General features: G+C 40.7%; 1 protein-coding gene across 2 annotated transcripts in view; it reads right to left on the bottom strand.

The window, feature by feature from the left end:
* vstm2b (V-set and transmembrane domain containing 2B) overlaps positions 1–21651 on the bottom strand; it is a 42344-nt gene extending 20693 nt beyond the window's left edge. For both annotated transcript variants that reach the window (XM_063067452.1, XM_063067453.1), the window contains exons 1-5: positions 20939–21651; positions 20145–20332; positions 18589–18621; positions 17495–17864; positions 8693–8722 (exon numbers count right to left, since the gene is read on the bottom strand). In XM_063067452.1, coding sequence (XP_062923522.1) covers positions 8693–8722; positions 17495–17864; positions 18589–18621; positions 20145–20332; positions 20939–21011 — 694 coding nt within the window. In that variant the 5' untranslated portion in view covers positions 21012–21651. The remainder of the gene's footprint in view (positions 1–8692; positions 8723–17494; positions 17865–18588; positions 18622–20144; positions 20333–20938) is intronic.
* Positions 21652–21994: the final 343 nt, after the last annotated feature.

Raw genomic sequence — 21994 nt, 5'->3', positions numbered from 1 at the left:
TTCCCATGGAATCTCTGAACTTACTCCTATATCCACATTCAAGTCAACATTACAAACAACAATACTGATCCCTGTGGAACACCATTAATTACCGGCATCCAAATACAACAGATAATTACCCCATTGGCCACAAAGTGCTTTGTACTGTATTTACACACCAATCAACAGAATTTAAAACAATCTTATTCAGAAATGTTTGGAGAGAGAGTTGGTATGTTAGTCAAGAGGAATTAAGCAAATGTCAGACAGGGCCCTTGAGAGTTACAAGATAGCCAGGAAAGAGCTGAAGAAGGGACACAAAATGCTTTTGTAAGTAGTAATAAAGAAACTCCCAAGGCATCCACACATAAGTGAACTACAGGAGGATGACTGCAGTGAAGGTAGAACTGATGAAAAATAAATGGGGAAACATGCCCGGAGTCAGAGGAGGTAAAGGAGGTCCTTGGGGAATGCTTTGTTTCAGCTTCCACCAGTGAGAGGGACATTGACGAAAGTGAAGTTAGACCAGAACAAATTAATGTGCTGGAAAATGTCGAGGTTAAAAAAGATGGTGTCCTGGAACTTTTGAAAAGTATATTAGGAAAGATAAGTCCCTGGAAGCAGATGGAAAATACCCCAGGTAACTAGGAAAATTGAAGGAAAAGATTGTTGTGACATTGACAATCTTTGCGTCCTCGCTGCCCACAGGATTAGTACCAGAAGATTGGAGGATGGCAAAAGAAAGAAGTTTTAAACCGGTAAGTCTTGCTGCAGTTGTTGGCAAATATTTGAAGAGGATTCTTAGAGACAGGATTTATGAGCATTTGGAGAAGCATAGTCTGATTAGGGATTGTCAACGCAGCTTTGTGAGTGGCAGGGCTTGCTTCATGAGCCTGGTTGACTTATTTGAGCAGATGACAAAACAAATTGATGAAAGTGGACCAGTGGAAGTGGTGTATATGGATTTTAGTAAAGCGTTCAACAAGGTACCCCATGGTAGTCAAAGTCAGGAAGCATGGGATCCAAGGAAACAAGGTTGCATGGATTCGGAATTATCTTCCCCACAGAGCAGTAGGTGGGGTGTATTCTATCCGCAGGTTGGTGGTGCTTAGCAGCGATCTGTTCTGAGATCCCTGCTCTTTGTGATTTTAGAGATTATTTAGAAGAGAAAGGGGAAGGATGGGTTGGTAGGTTTGCAGCTAACATAAAGGTTTGTGGTGTTGCTTTCTGGTTATTGTTTTCACCATTATTTTACATACATTGCTCAAATGTACATGCCTGAAAATGCCACCCCCACCACTACCAACACCACCAGCCCGCTGAACGTCACAACTCCCTCCTATAAGGAAAGCAAACCCAGCCAATTCATTTTATTTTTCTAATTAAACAACTCCATCTCTAGCCAAATCATCATCAGCATGCTCTGAATCTTCTCTCGGTTCTCTGGGGTGTCTGAAACCAAACATAGCCCTCTATCTGTGCCCTTATTATTGATCAGTAAGTTAGCTCTTAAATTATCTATCTTAATCAGTAAAACATCTCTAATATCATCTTAACGAGCTTACCCATCCTGTCCTGCTAATTCCCACATATCTGTGATCACACACTTTCACAACCTGACATTTCCCATCTCAACATTTATTGAGTATTCTCTATGATTGTGTGTCTTCTCTAAATGTATTCAGCCCACCTGAACACCTATCCATGCATCCTGATAGTGTGGGGCCACAACATGTTTTGCTCACTGTCCATACCTAGCCTGTCGATTGCTTGACTGAATCTGACAAGCTGAGCTCGCAGTGTCCTGGCACCACTCTGCATTCAGTAGCATATGGGATATGACTAGTCCTTGTATGCACCAATAACAACGTTTCCTCCAATTCCCAGGTAAATTACATCACCAGGATTTCCATGCTAATTGTCTGGGAGGAAATGAAAGGTTGTAAGACTTTTAAAAACTTAAATGGTAGTGTTGTTTCACTCCCCAGTGATCTCAATGCCTTTTATGCAAGGAAGCACTATGCCTTTGTAAATCCCACAACTTCTGGTTACCCTGTGATCTCAGCGGCCAACATGCGAACATCCTTCCAGGGGATTCTTGCAAGGCGTCAGGCTCCGATGGTGTATCTGGCAGGGTCCTGAAAATTTGTACTGACCAACTGGCTGGAGTGTTCAAGGACATCGTCAACCTCTCATTGCTGCAGTTGGAATTTCCCACCTGCTTCAAAAGGGCATCAACCGTACCAGTGTCCAAGAAGAGCAGGGTAAGCTGACTCAAAGACTAATGCCCAATACCACTATGATGAATGCTTTGGGAGCTTGGTCATGACTAGAATTAACTTCTGTCTGAGCAAGGACCTGGACCCACTGCAATTTGCCTACCTACCTCAACTGGTCTACAGAAGATGCAATCTCATGGCTCTCCACTCAGCTTTGAAGCAATTAGACAGAGCAAAACATACATCAAGTTCCATGATATTGATTTTACCTCAGAATTCAATGCCATGCTCCTCTCAGTACTAATCAACAAGCTTCAATCCTTGGGCCTCTGTTTCTCTCTTTGCAATTGGATCCTCGACTTCCTCATTGGGAGACCACAGTCAGTGCCGATTTGTAATAACATCATGTCCTCACTGGCAATCACACAAGCGTACCTTAAGGATGTGTGCTGTGCTCACTGATCTCTCTACTCACTCATGACTTGGTGTCTAGGTACAGTTCAAATGTGATCTATGAATTTGCCAATGACACTACTGTTGTTGGCAGAACATTGATGGTGACAAGGAAGTGTGAAGGAGTGAGAGAGAATGGATGGGTGATTGGTGTTGCAATAACAACTCACACTCAACATCAGCAAGGCCAAGGAACTGACTATGGACTTCAGGAAGGGGAAGACTAGAAAGTCTAGAGAACACGTACCAGTCCTTATGAGGGCCAGAAGTGGAAGGGTACAGTATAAAGCATTCTGACTGGTTGCATCTCAACCTCATATGCCGCCTCCAATACACAGGACCACAAGAGGATGCAGAAGGTTGTAGTCACAGCCAGTTCCATCACAGGCATAACCCTCCCTGCCATGGAGGACATCTTCAAAGGGCAGTCCCTCAAGACATTGGCATCCATCATTAAAGATGCTCCTCCACCAATAAAGACTCTCATCATCTGGAATATGCCTTCTTCTCACTACCAACATTAGGGAGAAGATACAGGAGACTGAAGACCAACACTCAAGGATAGCTTCTTCTCGACTGCCATACAATTTCTGAACAGTCCTGAACACTACCTCTTTATTAATGTTTTGCACTATTTATTGAATTTTGTAACTTACAGCAATTTCTAAATCTTGCACTGATTTGCTGCCATAAAATAACAGCTTTCACAACATTTGTCAGCGATAATAAATTTGACTTGGATTCTGATTCTCACAATTTTCATTTAAAAAACAGAGTTAACTTTGTCTTTGTTAAGTTGTTTGCTCCAAATACCCTTGCCTACTTAGTTTGTATTTTTGACAAATAATTATTCAGGCAATATTCACCAGATTCACTCCTCACCTCACAGAGAAGACACAACTCCCCCAACCATGCACTCTTCCCGTACTTCCAATCTAGTCAACTCAGGAGTGAGAGATTGAGCTGTAGACTCATAGCGAGGTTTCACTCAGCTGTTGGAGTGTTTCCATTCAGCCACACTGTTTCTGCATAAGATTTAGTGGAGCTGAATCACTAGATGGCGGGTCTACCCACTAGTCTAATGGCTGGGGGAATCCACCGCCCAGTGGCATGGTGAGGGACCAGTTTTGCTGGCCAGCAGGCAGATGAAACGTGGTTAGCTTAGCAATCAGTAAGCTGCTGTATTGATCCAGCCACTTTCCAATCAGAAAGAAAGACTGACAGCCATTCCTGTTGAGTGCCAGTCCACGGAACAATCTGACCTATCACCTCACACTTCCTTCAGGGAAAGGAACCTGTCACTCAAATCTGGTGCAGCTAGAGATGGACAATGGATACTCCATTTCCAGTGCTGCTCACATTCCAGGGAGAAGAATATAATAGTGACAATGAAATAACAACATCACATATCAAGTAGGCAATCAGCCTTCTTTCCCTGCAAGGACATCTTGTGGCATGAATCAGAATTGTTAATGTCAAGCATTCAACCCTTCAACAATTATTTGATAAAATTCTGAACATGTGCAAAGATAACTCAGCAGTTCTTTTAGATCATTTTTAATAAGGGCATAAAATTAAGAAGATATGCCCCTGTATGCTTTGATTAAATTGTATTATAGTGAAGCCCAACTAATATTTCTGATGGTTCAACAGAAGTTTGGTGTTCATTATGTATCTAACAATCATGATATTAAATGTCTGATTTGGAAGTGATTATATTTATAAAGTGACAGCTAAATCTCAGATTATGCTGGCTGTCCACTTAGTATAAAATTGAAATAATTATAATTGTCAATGTTCTATACAACATGTCAGAATAAAACTATATTTTTGGTCTCCGTTTCGACAACTCATTTGTAATATTTTGATCCTTAGTCAGATTAGTTTTTAATTTGCACTACATCTTTAGCTTTATGCTAAATTCCAATTTTTCTGAAATGGCATTCAGCTATTAAGCTTACTTGTGGAATTTAGATTTTATTGATGTCATCATCAGCATGTGCTGCGTCATATGACATTGGCGATCATCGTCTCGTAACCATGATTATTCTTGGCATTTATTGATGTAAACTTCATTATTATTCAATGTAACTTAATCTAAACTTCATTTTGTCCCAACACTTGATAACGTTACAACAGATTTTATCATGCTATGCTAATGCGATCATTTCAAACATGTTGGTGTTGAAAAATCTTTTCCTATGATGGCTTGTTCCTTGCCTACATTTGCATTATACACAGAATGTAAATACTTTTGCACATGTAAATTTTGACATAATCTGTTAAGGAATTGTTGTGATAATCCCAACAGTCTACAGGTTTAGTCAGCAGTGCACTTTTCTGGGTGAGTTTCCTTTTCACCCAGATTAGATGACAAAGCAGAGTCAGTGGATGTTGTTTACTTGGATTTTCAGAAGACCTTGTACAAGGAGCTGCACATGATGCTGCTAAGCAAGATAAGAGCCTATGTTAATGCAGGAAAGATATTAGCATGGATAAAAGATTGGCAGACTGGCAGGAGACAAAAGTTGGAAATAAAGGGGTCTTCTCTGGCAGGTTGTCATTGACTACTGGCATTCCATTGGGGTCATTATAGAGACTGCTTCTTTTCACATCAATTGTCAATAATTTGGATACTGGAATTTATGACTTCTGTGGCCAAGTCTGTAGACAATACAAAGGTAGGTGCAGGGACAGATAGTGTTGAGAAAGAAAGGTCTGCACAAGGACTTGGACAGATTATGAGAACGGGCAAATAAGTGGCAGATGGAATATAGTGCATTAAAGTGTATAGCCGCACATCTTGGTAGAAGCAAAAAAAAAGTGAAGACCATTTTCTGAATGTGCAATAAATTTAGAAGTCAGAGGTGCAAAGGGACTTGGGAGTCCTCATGCAGGATTCCCTGATAGTTAACTTGCAAGTTGAGATGGTAGTAAGGAAGGGAAGTGCAATGTTAGCATTTATTTTGAGAGGACTAGAATATAAAAACAAGGTGTAATGCTAAGGTTTTATAAGGCATTGGTTTGACCATACTTGGAGTATTGTGAGCAGTTTTGGGCCCCATATCTAAAAAAGGATGTGCTGGCATTGGAGAGGGTCCAGAGAAGGTTCACAAGACTGATACTGTGAATGAAATGTTTAACGCATCAGGAGCATTTAATGGCCCGGGTAATGTACTCGATGGAGTTTAGTAGAATGAGGGGAGAGCTCATTGAAGCCTATTGAGTATTGAAAGACCTAGATAGAATAGACATACAGAGGAGGCTTACTATGGTGGAGGAGTCTAGAACCAGAGGACCTCAGAATACAAAGATGTCCATTTAGAATGATGAGGAGGAATTTCTTTTGCCAGAGGGTGGTGAATCAGTGGAACACAATGTCACAGGCACCAGTGGAGGCCAAGTTACAGTGTATAGGTTCTTGATTAGTAAGAGCATCAATGGTTACAGGGAGAAGGCAAGAGAATGGGATTGAGAGAATAATAAATCAGCCAAGGTGGCACAAACTCAGTGGATCAAATGGTCTAATTCTGCTCCCATGTCTTATGGCCTTTATTTCAAAGAATAGTGACTCGAATGTAGGTACATGGTTCAAAATTTCAAAATTTACCAGAGACACCAAAATCCTAGACCTTATAATTAGTGAGGACAACCATTATTAACTGGAGGTAGATTGGGCTGACGTGGTAGGTGAAATTTAATACTGGGAATTTTAAAGTGATACATTATGATAGACAGAATGGGAAAAGGTTACATTAAATGATAGTTCACAGAATAAAGGATATGCAGAAAAGGAGAAACCTAGGGTGTATGTGCTTAAACTTGAGAAAAAAAGCAAGCTGAGAGTATACTTAGTAAGACATTGGATCCTGGGCTTCATAAACAGAGGATTTGAATATGAAGGCAGGATCAAAATGGAGAACTGTATTCACTTCTGTATCAACTTAAAATTCCTAGAAAGGATGCAGAAGGTGTTTTAACTATAAAGCTTTCAGAAATTATTGATTTTAGCTGCAAACATGTCTGCAAGATTTTTATTTTTTTCTCCTTGTAGTTACAAAGATTGAAAGGAAATTTGCAGGATGGTTATGGGCTTCAGTTGAGCTAGCAGAGGAAGCTGTTCCTATTATCTGCATCCAGCCTGCACTGATGTACAAGAATTTTGTTGGTTTCAATGAAATCTGTTCTCATTCTTCTACATTCTCTTTGCATGATAAATCATCCGAGCCCATTTCTTCCTTATGCTTCCTTTTTAACTGCACTATGCAGCATGTAATGCCTCTCCTTATTCTTCCGATCAAAATATGTCACTTCATACTTTTCAAGTGCTCACAAACTCTTCTACACAAATTCAAACAACAAGGTCCATTCTCCCATCAATAAGAATTCAAGCTGCATTCCATAACTTGTTTTTAAGGGATCCAGCTCTGTTCTGTCCTCGAAAACTGAGGCAGCCCATGCTTGCATGCTGTAAGACCTGGAAGCATTTAGGCGTACTTGATACAAAAGAAGTAACATTTGTGCTACGATAGTGCTAGCAATGATCATCTTTAGCAACCTTCCTCTGAGATAAGTTCTCACCAGTAACACCCTAAGCATTAGCATTGATGAGAAATTTATTTGAAACAGTCACATGAATTCGAGAGCATGACTCACCTCCTGAAACTCCAAATTCTTTTCAGATACAAGGCAAATGTCAGGACAGTGATGAGATACTCTCAGTGGGAAGGCTTGATCCAATGGCTGCAGTTTGTCCCATTTGCAAATGCATTGCAGTTGCTCATCTTGGCTATTCTGACAATATATCCCAAACATGTGACCCTTATCACCAAGAAATCACCAAGGGTGAAAGTTATATTGGGACACCATTCCCTACAGATGCCCCTCCAAATTACACACCCTCCAGGCGCGAGGATTTATTGCTGTTGAATCATCATCACTGGCTCCCTAACCAGCAGCACTCGAGTGTGGTGGTTCAAGTAGGTAACACATTGCTATCTTCTTGATGATAATTAGGGAATATGAGTCCAATAAAATAAAATTAAACGTACTTTGTTGGCTGTAAAGTGCTTCTATATGTGCTGAAGTCAAGAAAACTTATAAAAGAAATAATTTCTCACGTGAAGATGTAATGGAAATGTGGCATGTGATTCCCAACAAATTGGTAAGAATTCCACTATCCCACATAACAAAGTGAAATATGGCAACCTTTGACATAAATCACTGTCACCAATTACAATATATGAATAAATTAACTTTTTAACCTTTCGAACAAGACCATTTGTTTCTACTTCTAGAGAAAATCCCTGGGTTGCTCTTGAGAAACTCACAAAGCATGAGTAAGAGAATCAAGAATCTAATAGAAACACAAGAGATGTTGGCATGTAATCACAATTAAGCTGCAGCCCTGATCATATCATATCATCTCTTTACAAAATGCCTTTCTAGTTAACCAGGAGGGATAGGAAGGAAGAAATTTGACCTTAATTCTCAGTATCATGTTTTTATATTTCACTGTTGAGATTTCAACAATTGTTGAGCCAATTATGAGGAATTTTGGCAACTCACAGTTGGACCTGTAGATGCCAAGCATGGCATTTTATTTAGAAAAGACTGGATGTTGAAAGACACTTCCTACTAGAAAAGCCAGCATTCCTGAATTTGAATGTGTGGCTATGGAAAAACAGTAGAAAAGTTCCTGAAATGCAGACAATTTGAGAAAATTAACAGAATATAACTCAAGGTGAATGTAATTTTCCAAATGTAAAACAAATCCTCCAGTGACTGAAAAAGAATAAAGTTCCATAATTATAAGAAACAAAAATATAAATACAAACGTGCAAATGTGCCCGCATGCTGATGGCCTCAAGAACACAATTTGCTCAATAAGCTCATAACTTTTGGAGATGCATCAATACAACAAACATATTAAAAAAAGAAACAAAAAAGAGCATGGAATGAATTCGGCTTTACTGGATGCAAAGTTTTAATCTCATGCAATTGTATTTTAAAAGTAGTCCGTTTTTTACTATTCACCTTACCTGATGTTAGTATCTGTGTTGGCTTTCCACCTATATGAAAATCAAATATATGACAATGGTTAAATGTAATTGGGTTTGCGGTCTATTTCAGAGTACACTGCTTCGCTTTCTCACGAGGTTTAGGTACTCAATACTGTCCATTTGGAGTACAATTTTCAAAAATGTGAATGCTCTTCTTCACCCTTTGGCAAACTTTCCTGTCATGAAGACAGATAATACTGAACTAGATGGCTATAGAATACAGTTAAACTTTTTCTTGAAACAATTTAACATGAGCACCCAGAGCTCATGTGAGACATTATCTGATTTAATCCTAAACAGAAATTCTAATGCATCAACATATTTCTTTGCCTTTCATCAGTCAACATTCTGAAATGTTTAAATGTAATTGCTAGTTTAATGATTTTTTGTGCTGGATTGGGAATAGCTTGGTGGGCAACCATTGGAAACACAAGGAGGAAAGACTTCCATGCCAACAAATTGAACGGTTTCAAACCTGAGTTCCAGGTGAAAGGCACCATCACTAACCTATTGTACCACCTTTAAATCAACTACAGAAAGCAATCACTTCTCAATTTCCAGTGAAAATAGCCTTGAAATAAGTTAGCTGGAAGTTGACTCTATAACAAGACTTTTGTAGAAGACCCAACCATTTTCCAATTCAGTGAAAGCTTCTGCATTCACATTTGTTTGATTTGTTTGGCATTAGTGCTGCATTCACATGACCAAATCTGATCCTTATCTATGGATGGGTTAGGGACACTATAAAGAAAAATGTTGAGGAACTAGAACAAGATCAAGACTAACTATATGCAAATATAAATGAATCCGAGTTTGCATTATGTTTCTTGTCGTCAGGGTCAATTCCATAAAACAAAGGTCTTTTCCATCAAAGTTCCAAGTTACCAGTTATCAATAAAATTTTGTGGATGAGTTTTATGTACCGACATCTAAAAGCATCACTAACTTTGCTGATAAATATATTTCCCATATGGAAGCAACCTAGATCCAATCCCAAGCCTGAACTAGCACAGTAGTATAGCTCTCATCACATAACCTCAGTACATCTATGCTCTTAAGGGAACTATTGGTAGCATTTGCCAGAAAGGAAGTAACTATGTACATCTAGTGATAAAGGACTGAGTGTAGTTGTGACAACACCACTTAGAAAGTAACTGCAGGACTGTGGACCAAAACTTAACAGGTAGGGTGTACTTAAAGTCCGTATTTAGCTGCATGAACACTATATATTAGGGTTGGTGATAAATTGCTGTTAATCTTCTACAACATTCTTACACAAGCCATGGTAATTTTGAGAATTGATTAATGAATTAGTAACAATAACTGTGGAATTTTATAAGGGAAAAGAATCAGTCCTTTTGCTTATTTACATTAATTCATTGCGGTACAATTAATAAAAGCATAACAGAAACAGATTGAAATAAATGAAGATTATTAATGAAAATTATTAATATTAATCTTTTAAAAAGATAATTGAAAATTAACATCACTTCTAAATAGTAGTGTTATTATAACCATTGTAGTGCCTGCACTGTTTTGTGCACTTTATGCAGTCCTGGATAGGTCTGTAGTCTAGTGTAGTTTTTGTGTTTTTTCTTACGTAGTTCACCGTAGTTTTTGTATTGTTTCATGTAGCACCATGGTCCTGGAAAATGTCGTCTCATTTTTACTATGTTCTGTACCAGCAGTTATGATTGAAATGACAATAAAAAGTGACTTGACTTGACTTGATGTTTTCAGCAGGTCTATGAGGATTTCAAAACAGATCATCCAACGTTATGGATTGGGGAGCATGCCCTATGAGAATAGGTTGAATGAACTTGGCCTTTTCTCCTTGGAGCGACGGAGGATGAGAGGTGACCTGATAGAGGTGTATAAGGTGATAAGAGGCATTGATTGTGTGGATAGTCAGAGTCTTTTTCCCAGGGCTGAAATGGCTAACATGAGAGGACACAGTTTTAAGGTGCTTGGAAGTAGGTACAGAGATACCAAGGGTAAGTTTTTTATGCAGAGGGTGGTGAGTGTGTGGAATGGGCTGCCGGTGACAGTGGTGGAAGTGGATACGACAGAGTCTTTTAAGAGACTCCTGGATAGGTATATGGAGCTTAGAAAAATAGAGGGCTATGGGTAACCTTAGGTAATTTCTAAAGTAAGTACATGTTTGGCACAGCATCGTGGGCCGAAGGGCCTGTATTGTGCTGTAGGTTTTCTATGTTTCTATGTTATGTGTTCTCACAACCATCTAGCTAGTGCCCAAGTTGGTGTGAGATCTTTCCTGTGAAAACATCTCATTGCTCTTGGGTTGAAAATAATCATTTGGCAGTTGCGATAATCATTATGTATCTTTTTATGATGGGTGGGATTTAAAGAATTGAAGGATGGCACTGCATGCCACATGCCAATAATACTTATGCATGTCCCACCCCTGCCCTGTAAGAATTCCCTCTGTATTATAAGTGACTATAATTCCATAGTTCTGTGACTAACATAACAACTGTTCAAAGACAGATTTTTCCAGCTTTCACAAATCCGGTAAATTCTATGAGGTTTTATATTTGATAACCAATTAAATAATGTTACCAAGCAATTTATAATCAGAAGCACTTGCACTAAATGCCAATCTGCTCAACTTCAAGACTGTACAGAGCTGCCACAGTGGACGACACAACGTGTTAGGCACCAGGCTTCCTTCATTGAGCCTGGTGCTGTGTATTTTCAAGCCAGAAGATACAGAAGCTTGAAGACATGCAGTACCAGGCTCAAGGACAGTTTTCATCCTATTGTTATAAGACAATAAAATAAAATAGAATAAAAAACAGACTTCTTGTATGGTGAAGTAGAAATTTTGACCTCTTATTATCATGGTCCCTGTACCTTATTGTCCATCTGCACTACACTTTCTCTGTAGCTGTCACGCGATATTCTGCATTCTGTTATTGCTTTCCCCTTGTACTAGCCTGATGAAATGATCTTAATGAAAGGAATGCAAAACAAGCTTTTCACTGTATCTTGTAACATGTGACAATAATAAATAAATTACCAATTATTGTCCAATGTGAACTTACTTAAATGAATACCTGCGGAACAGGCCTCATGCAATCAGCCCAATTCTTTCTTTGAACATTTGAACAGGCCTCATACAATCAGCCCAGTTCTTTATTTGAACAGACCTCATACTATCAGCCCAGGTCCTTCTTTGATTAAGAAGGGCTGCAACTTGGCAGCTAGAAAGCACTTTGAAAACCCATTTTCCACTGCAATACTTATATGCTTATTGCAGTCTTCCCATTAATGGCCTCATGTTGCCCTAGTTTTCTGCTAACTCTTCATAGAACTTTTCACAGACCGCTTAACAGCTGAAGCTTACCCTTACTTTATCTTCTTTCAAGATCAATTACCAGACAGTTGCCGCAGAAGAAGGAGGCGGCTGTCTCATCATCTTCTTAAGGACTTCAGCTGGCTTAAATAAGCGTTCATGTGGAGGTATTTATTTCCCTTTGCAGCAGGTGACAAGGATGATGGCACTTGGTGGTTCCTCTTTACTGAGTACCTCTACGTCAATTCTTATGTTCCACATTGCTCCAGCCTCTCGAGTCTTTCCACCTATCCACAGGGTGATGTACATGTATTCTTGTCTTCTGCTCTTCATCGCTACAAATCCACCTCACCAAGCAATCACATAGGAGGAAAGTGTAGACCTCATCACCTGATCTGTCTCAGCCCAACAGTTTTTTTCATTCCTTCTCCCTGCCCTTTGAAAGCTGCAAACCCCTCACCCAGTTCGAAGGAAGGATTGCTGCCCTGAGATATTGACTGCTTTCCCCTGCAGCAGTGCTGTTTAACAAGTTGAGTTCTACTGGCATTTTTATTTTTGTGTCAGGTTTCCGTCTGTGGTTTTCGTTATTTCTCAGATGTGAATTATGACAATACAGCAAATAAAGTCGGCCAAACCACTTAGTTTACCATTGTATGATGTTACCAAATTTCTTCCTAACGAAATCATATCCAGGGAACATGCTGGAAGCACCAAATTACACCCAAGCAAACTGTTCACAGACACACCTGTCTGTATGTACAAAATAAGACTGAATGTTCAAAATGAGAAGTTAAGAATCCGCCCTGAGTTGACTGCCAGAATTTATTGAAAATTGGTGTAGAAAGAAACACAGGTGATGTACAGTGTAGGAAGGGTTTGGATAATTATGTGCATTTTAATCACTTTCCTAAAACAGACTATATATTGGCATGTACTTTGCTATTCATGGAAGTAATTAATGCAGGAATAGATATATTCCATTAATGAGGAACTATTTACTCAGATAATTGATACAGCATGCAGAGTTAAAAGAACTTATATTCTACCATGTGGGTGGGTGGTAGACGAAGGCGACTTCTCTTCCCACCAGATTAGGCTGCAGTTTCAGATAGTCATTGTGGGGTTTCTTCCATTTGTACTTCTATTTCCACAGAGATCCTTTTCATCATCTGTGCTAGAGTCAGCCCATTCAGGTGTATAAACACTTTCAACATCTGATGTAGTACATTGTAGTATCTCTTGTGATTTTTGCTGCCTGAACAATCCGCCTTTTCAGTACTCAGATGGCCCTCCCAAAAGTGCTTTCTCTAAAGCTTCCCCGCTTTCTCGACTGCTGTTATTGGATTTGAGAGCCATATTGTTATCCAGAAACTATCCAATGATTTGAATGGTTTCTCTCAATAAGTTCAGTTTGGGCTGAATTGGGAATGGAATGACATCCTCTCACTTCTTGTATACCAAACCTCAGAAGACAGGATCTTCTGATTGTTGTCACATGCAGGTCTTGTCTTCTTGATATAACTGGGAGTTACATAGGTATTCTCAAATAAATGTCAATGCCACTGAGGAGACTGTATTTTGAAGAGGTGTCCACACAGAGCCATAAAGGTTTCCCAGGCTGCTGTCTTGCTTTGTTAAAGCTGGCAAGAATGATGAATTGACCAGTTCTCCTGTGACGAGCACGAGTGATCTGATAACTCCATGGCTGGTGAAGCCATGTTGATTCTCCTTTGCAGCCTCGTGCATCATGGGAGATGAAGAATTGTGCTTGCCTTTGGTGGCAGTGGAAGATCAATAAAACAGAAAAAAATATCCCATTACCTCTTTGCTGAAGTGCACTTTATTTCTGCAGGACTCACGAGAAAAGCTCTCACAAGGCTTTCTGTATATTCTATAGGATAGGATTGGGGAAGATCAGGGGCATTGATGAGATGGATGGTAGTGAATATTTAGTGTATGCCCTCTTCTAGAATTTATGCCTGATTTTTTTTCTCACCTCTGTCCTGTGCTTGTCTTCTGCCTCCTTTATTTCCAGAACACTGGGGCAATGGTATTTCCACATCATATGACCCACCTGCTCTCTGAGATAGGCAATCAGAACATGCCAGTGTTTGTACAAGCAATTTCTGTTCACAATTCCAACCAACCCCCACAAAAGCTTTAGAAAGTTTTAATCAGCGGTAAAAAAATAGTAATTGCTTAAGTCTGACTTTTTCTTCCCGTTCTGTGTGACAGACTAGCTTCTTGGCATATGTAGTAAATGCCAATCTTATCAGTAACCCACAATTAATCTTTAAATCTCTCAACTAACTGACATGAGTGCATTGGCAATGCAAAGCAAATGAGCCCTCAGGCATTGCACATTTTGCCAATATGCACATGAAGATTAAACATAGACTCAAAGAAAGTGATTGTATTTTGGGATGATGTGTGAATTGCCAAAATCCAGCAAAAATATTTCATGCACCTGGATTTTTTTTTTGTGCCATGTCAATACTGCCAATGCACTGAAAACAATGGAGAAATTCTCTCCTTTCCAACTCTCATTTCTTCCAGCATTCATCGTATATTGTGGCTGCAGAAATTACTTCTCTAAACTTATTTTGCTCCAGGAGGAGCTGTGTTCTAAGCAATGTTTTCTTAACCCTTACATACTGTTTGGGTCAATCTTGACCCGTTTTGACATTTGACAGCAGTAAAAACACCCTAATTGCCATTTTTAAAGCCGAGATTTGATGACTTTTCCTAAAGTGACCCAAAATGCGCAAAAATGAAAATATTTAAATTTTTATACTTTTGTACATTGAGGCTGTTCCGGGTCAAATTTGACCCTGTATCTATTGAAGTGGATTTTAGATCATTGAAACATTAATTAAGGATTAATCACCTATTTATTAATCTCAGATAGGCTATTTATACATTCTAAATAGATCTGTGGTTCAAAATTTGGTATAGACACTTATTCTGAGGGGATTCTTGGGCTGGGTCAAAATTGACCTGGACCATACTGTGAAGGTATAGAATATGAACAGGTCACCTGGGTTAAAAAAGTCATAAATATGCCTTTTAATTTACCTTCCAATTAGTGCCATTATAGAGCAGCAGAGAATCGCGAGCAATGTGTACTATAGGTGGAAGCTATACATTTTACGAACGTAATTCTAAATCTAATATAATCAGTGGCGAGCTTACAAATGAGCAGTGATAAATCAGGTTTAGTTCAAAGATAGCGTTCTTAGATAGCGTCAGAATATTGTGGCTGAAGTGATTTCTGTGTTCTGAAAGGAGATCCAATGCACGTACAGCACAAATACTTCATATTCAGTCCATTCGGAAAATCGTTCCGGAGGGTGAACCCACAGAAAGCATCTGGCACAGAAAGGGAACCTTGCTTAGTACTAAAGACCTATGATGATCGACGGTTTGGGGTATCCACTGATACCTTTAACCCCTTGCTTCATCAATCTGAGGCACCCACCTACTTCAAGCAGGCTTCGTTTATCCCAGTGCCTGAGAAGAATGTGGTAAGAGAAGCGACACAGATCTGCTCCAGTTTGCCTACTGTCAAAACAGGTCAACACCAGATGCCATTTGATTGGCTTTCACTCAACCCTGAATCATCTGAACAGTAAAGATGCATACATCAGGATGTTCTTCATTGACTACAGCTCGGCATTCAATACTATCATCCCCACAAAACTAATCAATAGGCTTCAAGACCTAGGCCTTAATACCTCCTTGTGCAAATGGATCCTTGATTTCCTCATGCAGAGACCCCAGTCAGTTCAGATTGGCAACAACATCTCCTCCACGATCTCAATCAGCACAAGTGCACCAGAAGGTTGTGAGCTTAGCCCCCTGCTTTCCTTGCTTTACATGTATGACTGTGAGGCTAGAACAGCTCCAATGCCATATTTACGTTTGCTGACCAAATTTAAGTTCACTGTTGTTGACCGAATCAAAGGTGGTGACGAATCAGCATATGGGAGGGGGATTGAAAATCTGGCTGAGTGGCGCCACAACGACAACCTCTCTCTCAGTGTCAGCAACATCAAGGAGCTGATTATTGATTTCAGAAGGAGAAAACCCGAGGTCCATGAGCCAGTTCTTTTCAGGGGATCAGAGGTGGAGAGGGTCAGCAACTTGAAATTCCTCAGTGTTATCATTTCAGAGGACATGTCCTCGGCCCAGCATGTAAGTGCCATTATGAAGAAAACACAGCAGCGCCTCTACTTTCATAGAAGTTTGCAAAGATTCAACATGCTAAACAAAACTTCTATACATGTGCCGTGTAGAATATAAAAAGCCTGAAATATCGACTGCTTATTAATTTTCTTAGATGCTGCCTGATGTGCTGAGTTCCTCCAGCATCCTGTAAATATATTGACTAATTGCATCATGGCCTGGTATGGAAACTCAAATTCCCTTGAACAGAAAAGCCATAAAAAGTAGTGGCTACAGCCCAGTCCATCATGGGTAAATCCCTCTCCACCACTGATCACCTCTACATGGAGTGCTGAGGCATCCATCATCAAGGACCCCCACCGTCCAAGCTATGCTTGCTTATCGCTGCTGTCGTGAGCAAGTGGGTACAGAAGGTTCGGGACCCACACCACGAAGTTCAGGAACAGTTATTACCTCTCAACAATCAGGTTCTTGAATTTGAGGGGATAACTTCCCTCAAATTCACTCACCCCGTCACTGAACTGTTCCCACAACCCATCACTTCAAGGACTCTTCTCATGTTTTCGATATTTATTGCTTATTATGTTTTCTTTATTTTTGTGTTTGTACAACGTGATGTCTTTTCAACGTTGGTTATTTGTCCGTCCTGTTGGGTGCGGTCTTTCATTGATCCTATTGTGTTTCTTGCACTTACTGTGAATGCCCGCAAGAAAACGAAACTCCGGGTTGTATAAGCTAACATATATGGACTTTGAAACTAAATTTACTTTAAACTTTGAACTTTTTTTTTCAATCGACGGCAAATCTCTCGCATCTGCAGAATCTCGTGCCTAAAATTTCCATCCCGCCGTCTGTCTTGCGCCAAGAGATATTAAACCAGGGTTTACTCGGCCCTCCGGTGGCCCTAAGAACACGAGCACTATCGTTTCCAACAGTCCGACATCAAGCTGTTTGGTCATAGATAATTGTTGATCACTTATTTGATTGCTAATTTAGCCTAGATTACAGACATGTTTTGAAAGATCTTTGCTGGCTGTAAAGTTTTGGAGAACCCCCAGGGTCCTTAATAAATTTTTCATAACATGCTTTGTTTTTAAAGCACTGTCATTATTCCAGTCGATCCTGGGAATCCAAGGCACTGTAGAAAGACTGTAGTCGGGAGGAATCGAGAAAGGTAAGGCTATATACATATACCAACATCCGTATTAGGCGACGTTGCTTAGACCTGCACGTTACAACCCATTAAAGTCCCCACACGATGGCAATCTAACTCCACTTACCGGAGTTGTGCTGTCCAATCATGGCCGCATTGCCCGGGGGTGGAGTAACTGAGGCGGGGGTGATTGAGGAGGATGCCGCTCCGTCGCTGGCCGTTTCCGCCACTCGCCGCTTGTCAGCGCCGGTCACTGGCGTGGAGCGTGCGCTGCTCCTGCGGCGCCCATTCCCACTCTGAATGTGAGAGACCGCTTCGGCCGCCTGCATCTCCGGACTGTAGCGGGCTGTCACCCGTAAGGTCGCCTGGGCTTTATGTTCCTGAGTTTCGTCGTCAATAAAGTCGGTGACTCTGCACTCATAAACCCCCTCGTCTTCCTTCTTAACACTGGAGAGGCGTAGTTTATGCGAAATATCATTTCCCATTACCCGGACAGTCTGTAGACAAAGAAAGGGCCGCAACACATAAGGCGCTCCAAACACATGAAATAAAATCAAAGGCACTAAGCGGGAAATTATTGATTTGCAACATATAGAAGCCACCGACTTCTATACCAGTCAGCATGAAGAATGAGAAAGACTTGCGGTCAATAAAGAACAATTAAAACTACCAGACTAACGCTATTAATAATCCGAATTGGAACATTGTCATGATGTTTTATTTCCACAAACATCGAATAACTAATGGAATTATATTAATAAAAGCAGCTAACATCGGCGAAAATATAATAATATTAATGTTTCTACTTAATGTTTCTTTCTTTTTACTCAGCATTTTATGTTTTTATTTCAGTCTTCCAGCATCTGCAGTACTTTGCTTTTAGATTGGCGAAATATTGACAGTAAAAATATGCCAAACGTATGTAATTTAGAAAATAATAAAGGCGATTAAAAAATTAGAAGCTAAAATTAAAGTTTTCAAAAATAAATCGTAGCTATTTTTCTCGGGCGGCATTTTAAACGAAATTCTGCAAAATAGTCGATAAATCTATTAAATTTTATATTGACCACTTAGTACAGAGCAGCATGTGATCTTTGCCAATGGAACTCTCTATTTCTAGTGTAGAACACGTTATTTCTCGTGTAGAGGTCGGTTTTTATTCAGAGTGGGCAATAAAACAGTTTCGTTTATTAATAAAACATAGAGGAAAATAACACTTACGCTTATTTTGGTGGCATCTTTCTTTAACGTAACCTAAAACAAGAAATGGTATGCATCAAATTTCTTCGAGAAAGAACATTTTTCTATTCTAAATGCCAGTTCTTCCCGCCAGACATTAGCCGAAGGAACAAATTTTCAGAAGCCGGAGTGTATGTAGTGTCATTTCCTGGTTTTGAGTTCTACACTGTAAATTGCGATGTGTCATGAATGAATGTATTTAACTTCGGGTTTGTTTTGTTCTGTCCGACGTTAGTGCCACATCTGGAGTTAGATTAGTATAGCATCAGCAATTATAATGCAATTAACTCAACTGATTCAGATCACAGTTGGAATTTTATTAATCTGCCTTCAAATTAGGAACTGACGCCATCAATTGCTTGACACGTAATGCTGTATTCACAGAATTATAAATTTGTATCCAACACTATATCAAAGCTAAAGACGTGATACAGATCTGCAGTTTCTCGGGACTGTAAATGCGACTCCTTCTGATAGCACAGAAGTGCATAATGTGCTGAAGAAGCCGTGATACAGATCTGTACATATCCCGCGCATTCCATTGCAACACCCTTTCCCCAAGATTCATCCCCGTTCCCTTTTACGGATTTGGGCCGAAGCAGGAAAGATCTAATTTCCGTGGTTTGTTCCTGGCAATTTATGTGCGTCAAACCACTGTCACGTCGATATATTCGTAGTAATGTGGTCGGAATCAAAACCGGCCAAATATTTTAAAGTGGTGATAGTCATCATCGGACTCTCTCGATATTCCTCGGTGTATTCTTACCTTCGCAGGCGACATTCCCAGGTATATCTTCACCCCACCCCACCCCCGACATCCCCTGTTCATTCACACCTTTACTGGCGATGCTACCCTGAATTTCCCAGCTCTACCATCATCATCGAAGTTGGAGCTACCTTCGCACCCCCTGCTGCCGGGAATTGCAGCCTCCCCTGTCTGTGTCCTAGAGTCCCCCGTTTAACGCAAGGTATTGTCCGAGATTAAAAAAAGACGATTTCACCACTAGTTTTTCTCCCAGTTTAAGCACTAGACTTTCTCAGAACCTTACATTCCGGCCTCAAACCAGAATTGGGTCCAAGTTTATTTTGGAAGTTTCGTCTTAAAACTCGCCCCTGCACTGGATTCGCGCTACGGTCAAACGTACTGCTCCAAGTTATTGATTACTTTCCCCTCAGTATTATCTTGGACTCGAAACCTGACACAGACACTAATTATGCAACCTAGTTTTTGTCAAGGGTGATGCTACACATTGTCATTAGGAGTCTCCATGACGACCCAGACTGGACAGAGGCTGGGACGGCACTGGTTTTGTCTATTTCAGCACCACTGGGTTGTCCATGCCCGGGACTTCGTTTTTTTTAAAGAAGTGATTGTACCACTGGCTTTCTCGGACACAGCTCCTTTCATTGTTGTTGAGGGACAAGAGACAGTCTGTGGTTGATTTCCCTCCAACCATCCCATCATGGTTCCCGTGATTGAAGGTAATATCAAGCGGACGCGGGATTTAAGGCACATGGCCCGTGTCCAGTTCCCTCACCTTGGCCCTGTTGGTGGCCTGGGCGCCGAGTGTTAGCCCATGTGCCAGCTCTCTGGCTGCTTCCTTTAGATACCACCACTGGATCTCCAGAGAATACGAGGTGGTCCCGCTGGCCCGGAACGCACAAGACATCTCAATATCATCCCCTTCTTTAGCAGTCACATCCTGGGGGACTTCAAGAAATTTTGCTGCCAGGAGAAAAGAAAAAAATACTAATTTTCGAGCGATGGCTAACAAACATCACTGGCGAGGCTTCGCCTGACTTCAGTAAAACACGAAGGTTACATTTCTCCCATTTCTACGGCTTCACCTAAGTCATAATTAACTTGGACTACAACAGGTACAATAGTCTCCGAAAAGCTGCAGGTCTATCATTTCTCAAATCCACTGTTTACAAGTATTTAAGAAACCACAATATTGTGCAGTTTTAAAAACGCGCAAGCCCTCACATTGCCCGAATCACCCAATTTCTCCCATTGCAATTTAAAAGAAAATTAAATTTATTAAAATAATTGCATATAAGTGAAATATTTTGCTGTATCAGCTATTAGGTAGTTTTGAATAGGACATCGTGCGATCAAGAAAACTAGAAATATTAATATATTTTGAAGTTACATCCAAGGGTGGGTAACGATCTATTGAAATTAATAATTCCATAACTTATAGAGTGCATGCATGCAATGTCTCCAGCAATACTCATCCGTGGCTAATTTGCCATAGATTGTCAAAGACAACGAGACTTGCAAAGCTCTACAGAACGAAGACGCTGACATAAATTGCAAAACACAACTCACCGTTAACACACAGCAAAAGCGGCGCGTTTAGCATCAAGTAATAGAGAATACTGGTGATCCCTCGATTTTCCATTTCATAGAGACTTGTTAATGTTCAGGACAATCGTTGGTGGCGTTAGATCTTAAACCCTGTGAAGCGCTGCAATCCCATCGCAGTTTCGCTCTCCAAGGTTACAACCGTGGATCACTCGCCTCAGCGCTGTGTCACGGAGAACCGACAGCGCGATCGACAAGTTGATCGGACCCCGTCCTTCTGTACCCTCCTAGTAATTGACCACGGAGCCTCCCAAACTCACAAACACGTCTTGCTTGAATTTATATTCGAATTAGGTATGATTAGAAGCACCAGTAATTTTCCCAATAAAAGGAGCTGGATCGGGTTGCAGGGACGTGGCGGGGGAGTGATTCCAGATTAGGCACGCTGACCCCCATCCCCATGTGAATCAGATCTCTGGTACCGGGAAGCCCTCACCGATCCTTTGGGGCTCTGAGAGAAACGCGCCTCCTTGCCGTTTCTTTCTCCGCTTGTGACTTTGTAGATTAGCGGCTGGAGAGGCGACGGAGTCTCTCGGGCATTTCCAGAGAGTAATAATAGGTTTGCACCTTGCGCTCACAACACAAAACAAGGGGCACCGACATCCCACCCAACAGGCAGGGTGAGGGAGGAAAACACACTTACGCACATAGACACGAGCTCGACCGGCTTCCACAACAACCCCCTCCTGAACCTATCGGGGCAATGAATACAACTGACGTCTCACGTAATCGAGAGGCAAAGGAGCCCAAAACATCCCGAGTTGTAAATCCTCGGCTGCGCCATTCGCGCAGATTCAGCTCGACATCCGCCCGTCACGGGGGAGTATGAGCACACAGATGTTGGTGAAGGTGCGTCCTGACTTGAGATGCTATGGGAATCCTAATCAGACAGCCCCGGGGATAACGAATAAGTGATCGGTGGATCTGCCTGGAGACTTTAAACGGAGAAGAATTTTAGCTGCCAAGGATTAGGAAGGCGAATTTCAATTAGATTTTTGGCTTTGAAGATAATGTTAAAAG

This window comes from Mobula hypostoma, chromosome 14 (assembly GCF_963921235.1).
Source record: "Mobula hypostoma chromosome 14, sMobHyp1.1, whole genome shotgun sequence".
Lineage (NCBI taxonomy): Eukaryota > Metazoa > Chordata > Chondrichthyes > Myliobatiformes > Myliobatidae > Mobula > Mobula hypostoma.
This window is presented reverse-complemented; position numbering and strand designations above follow the sequence as displayed.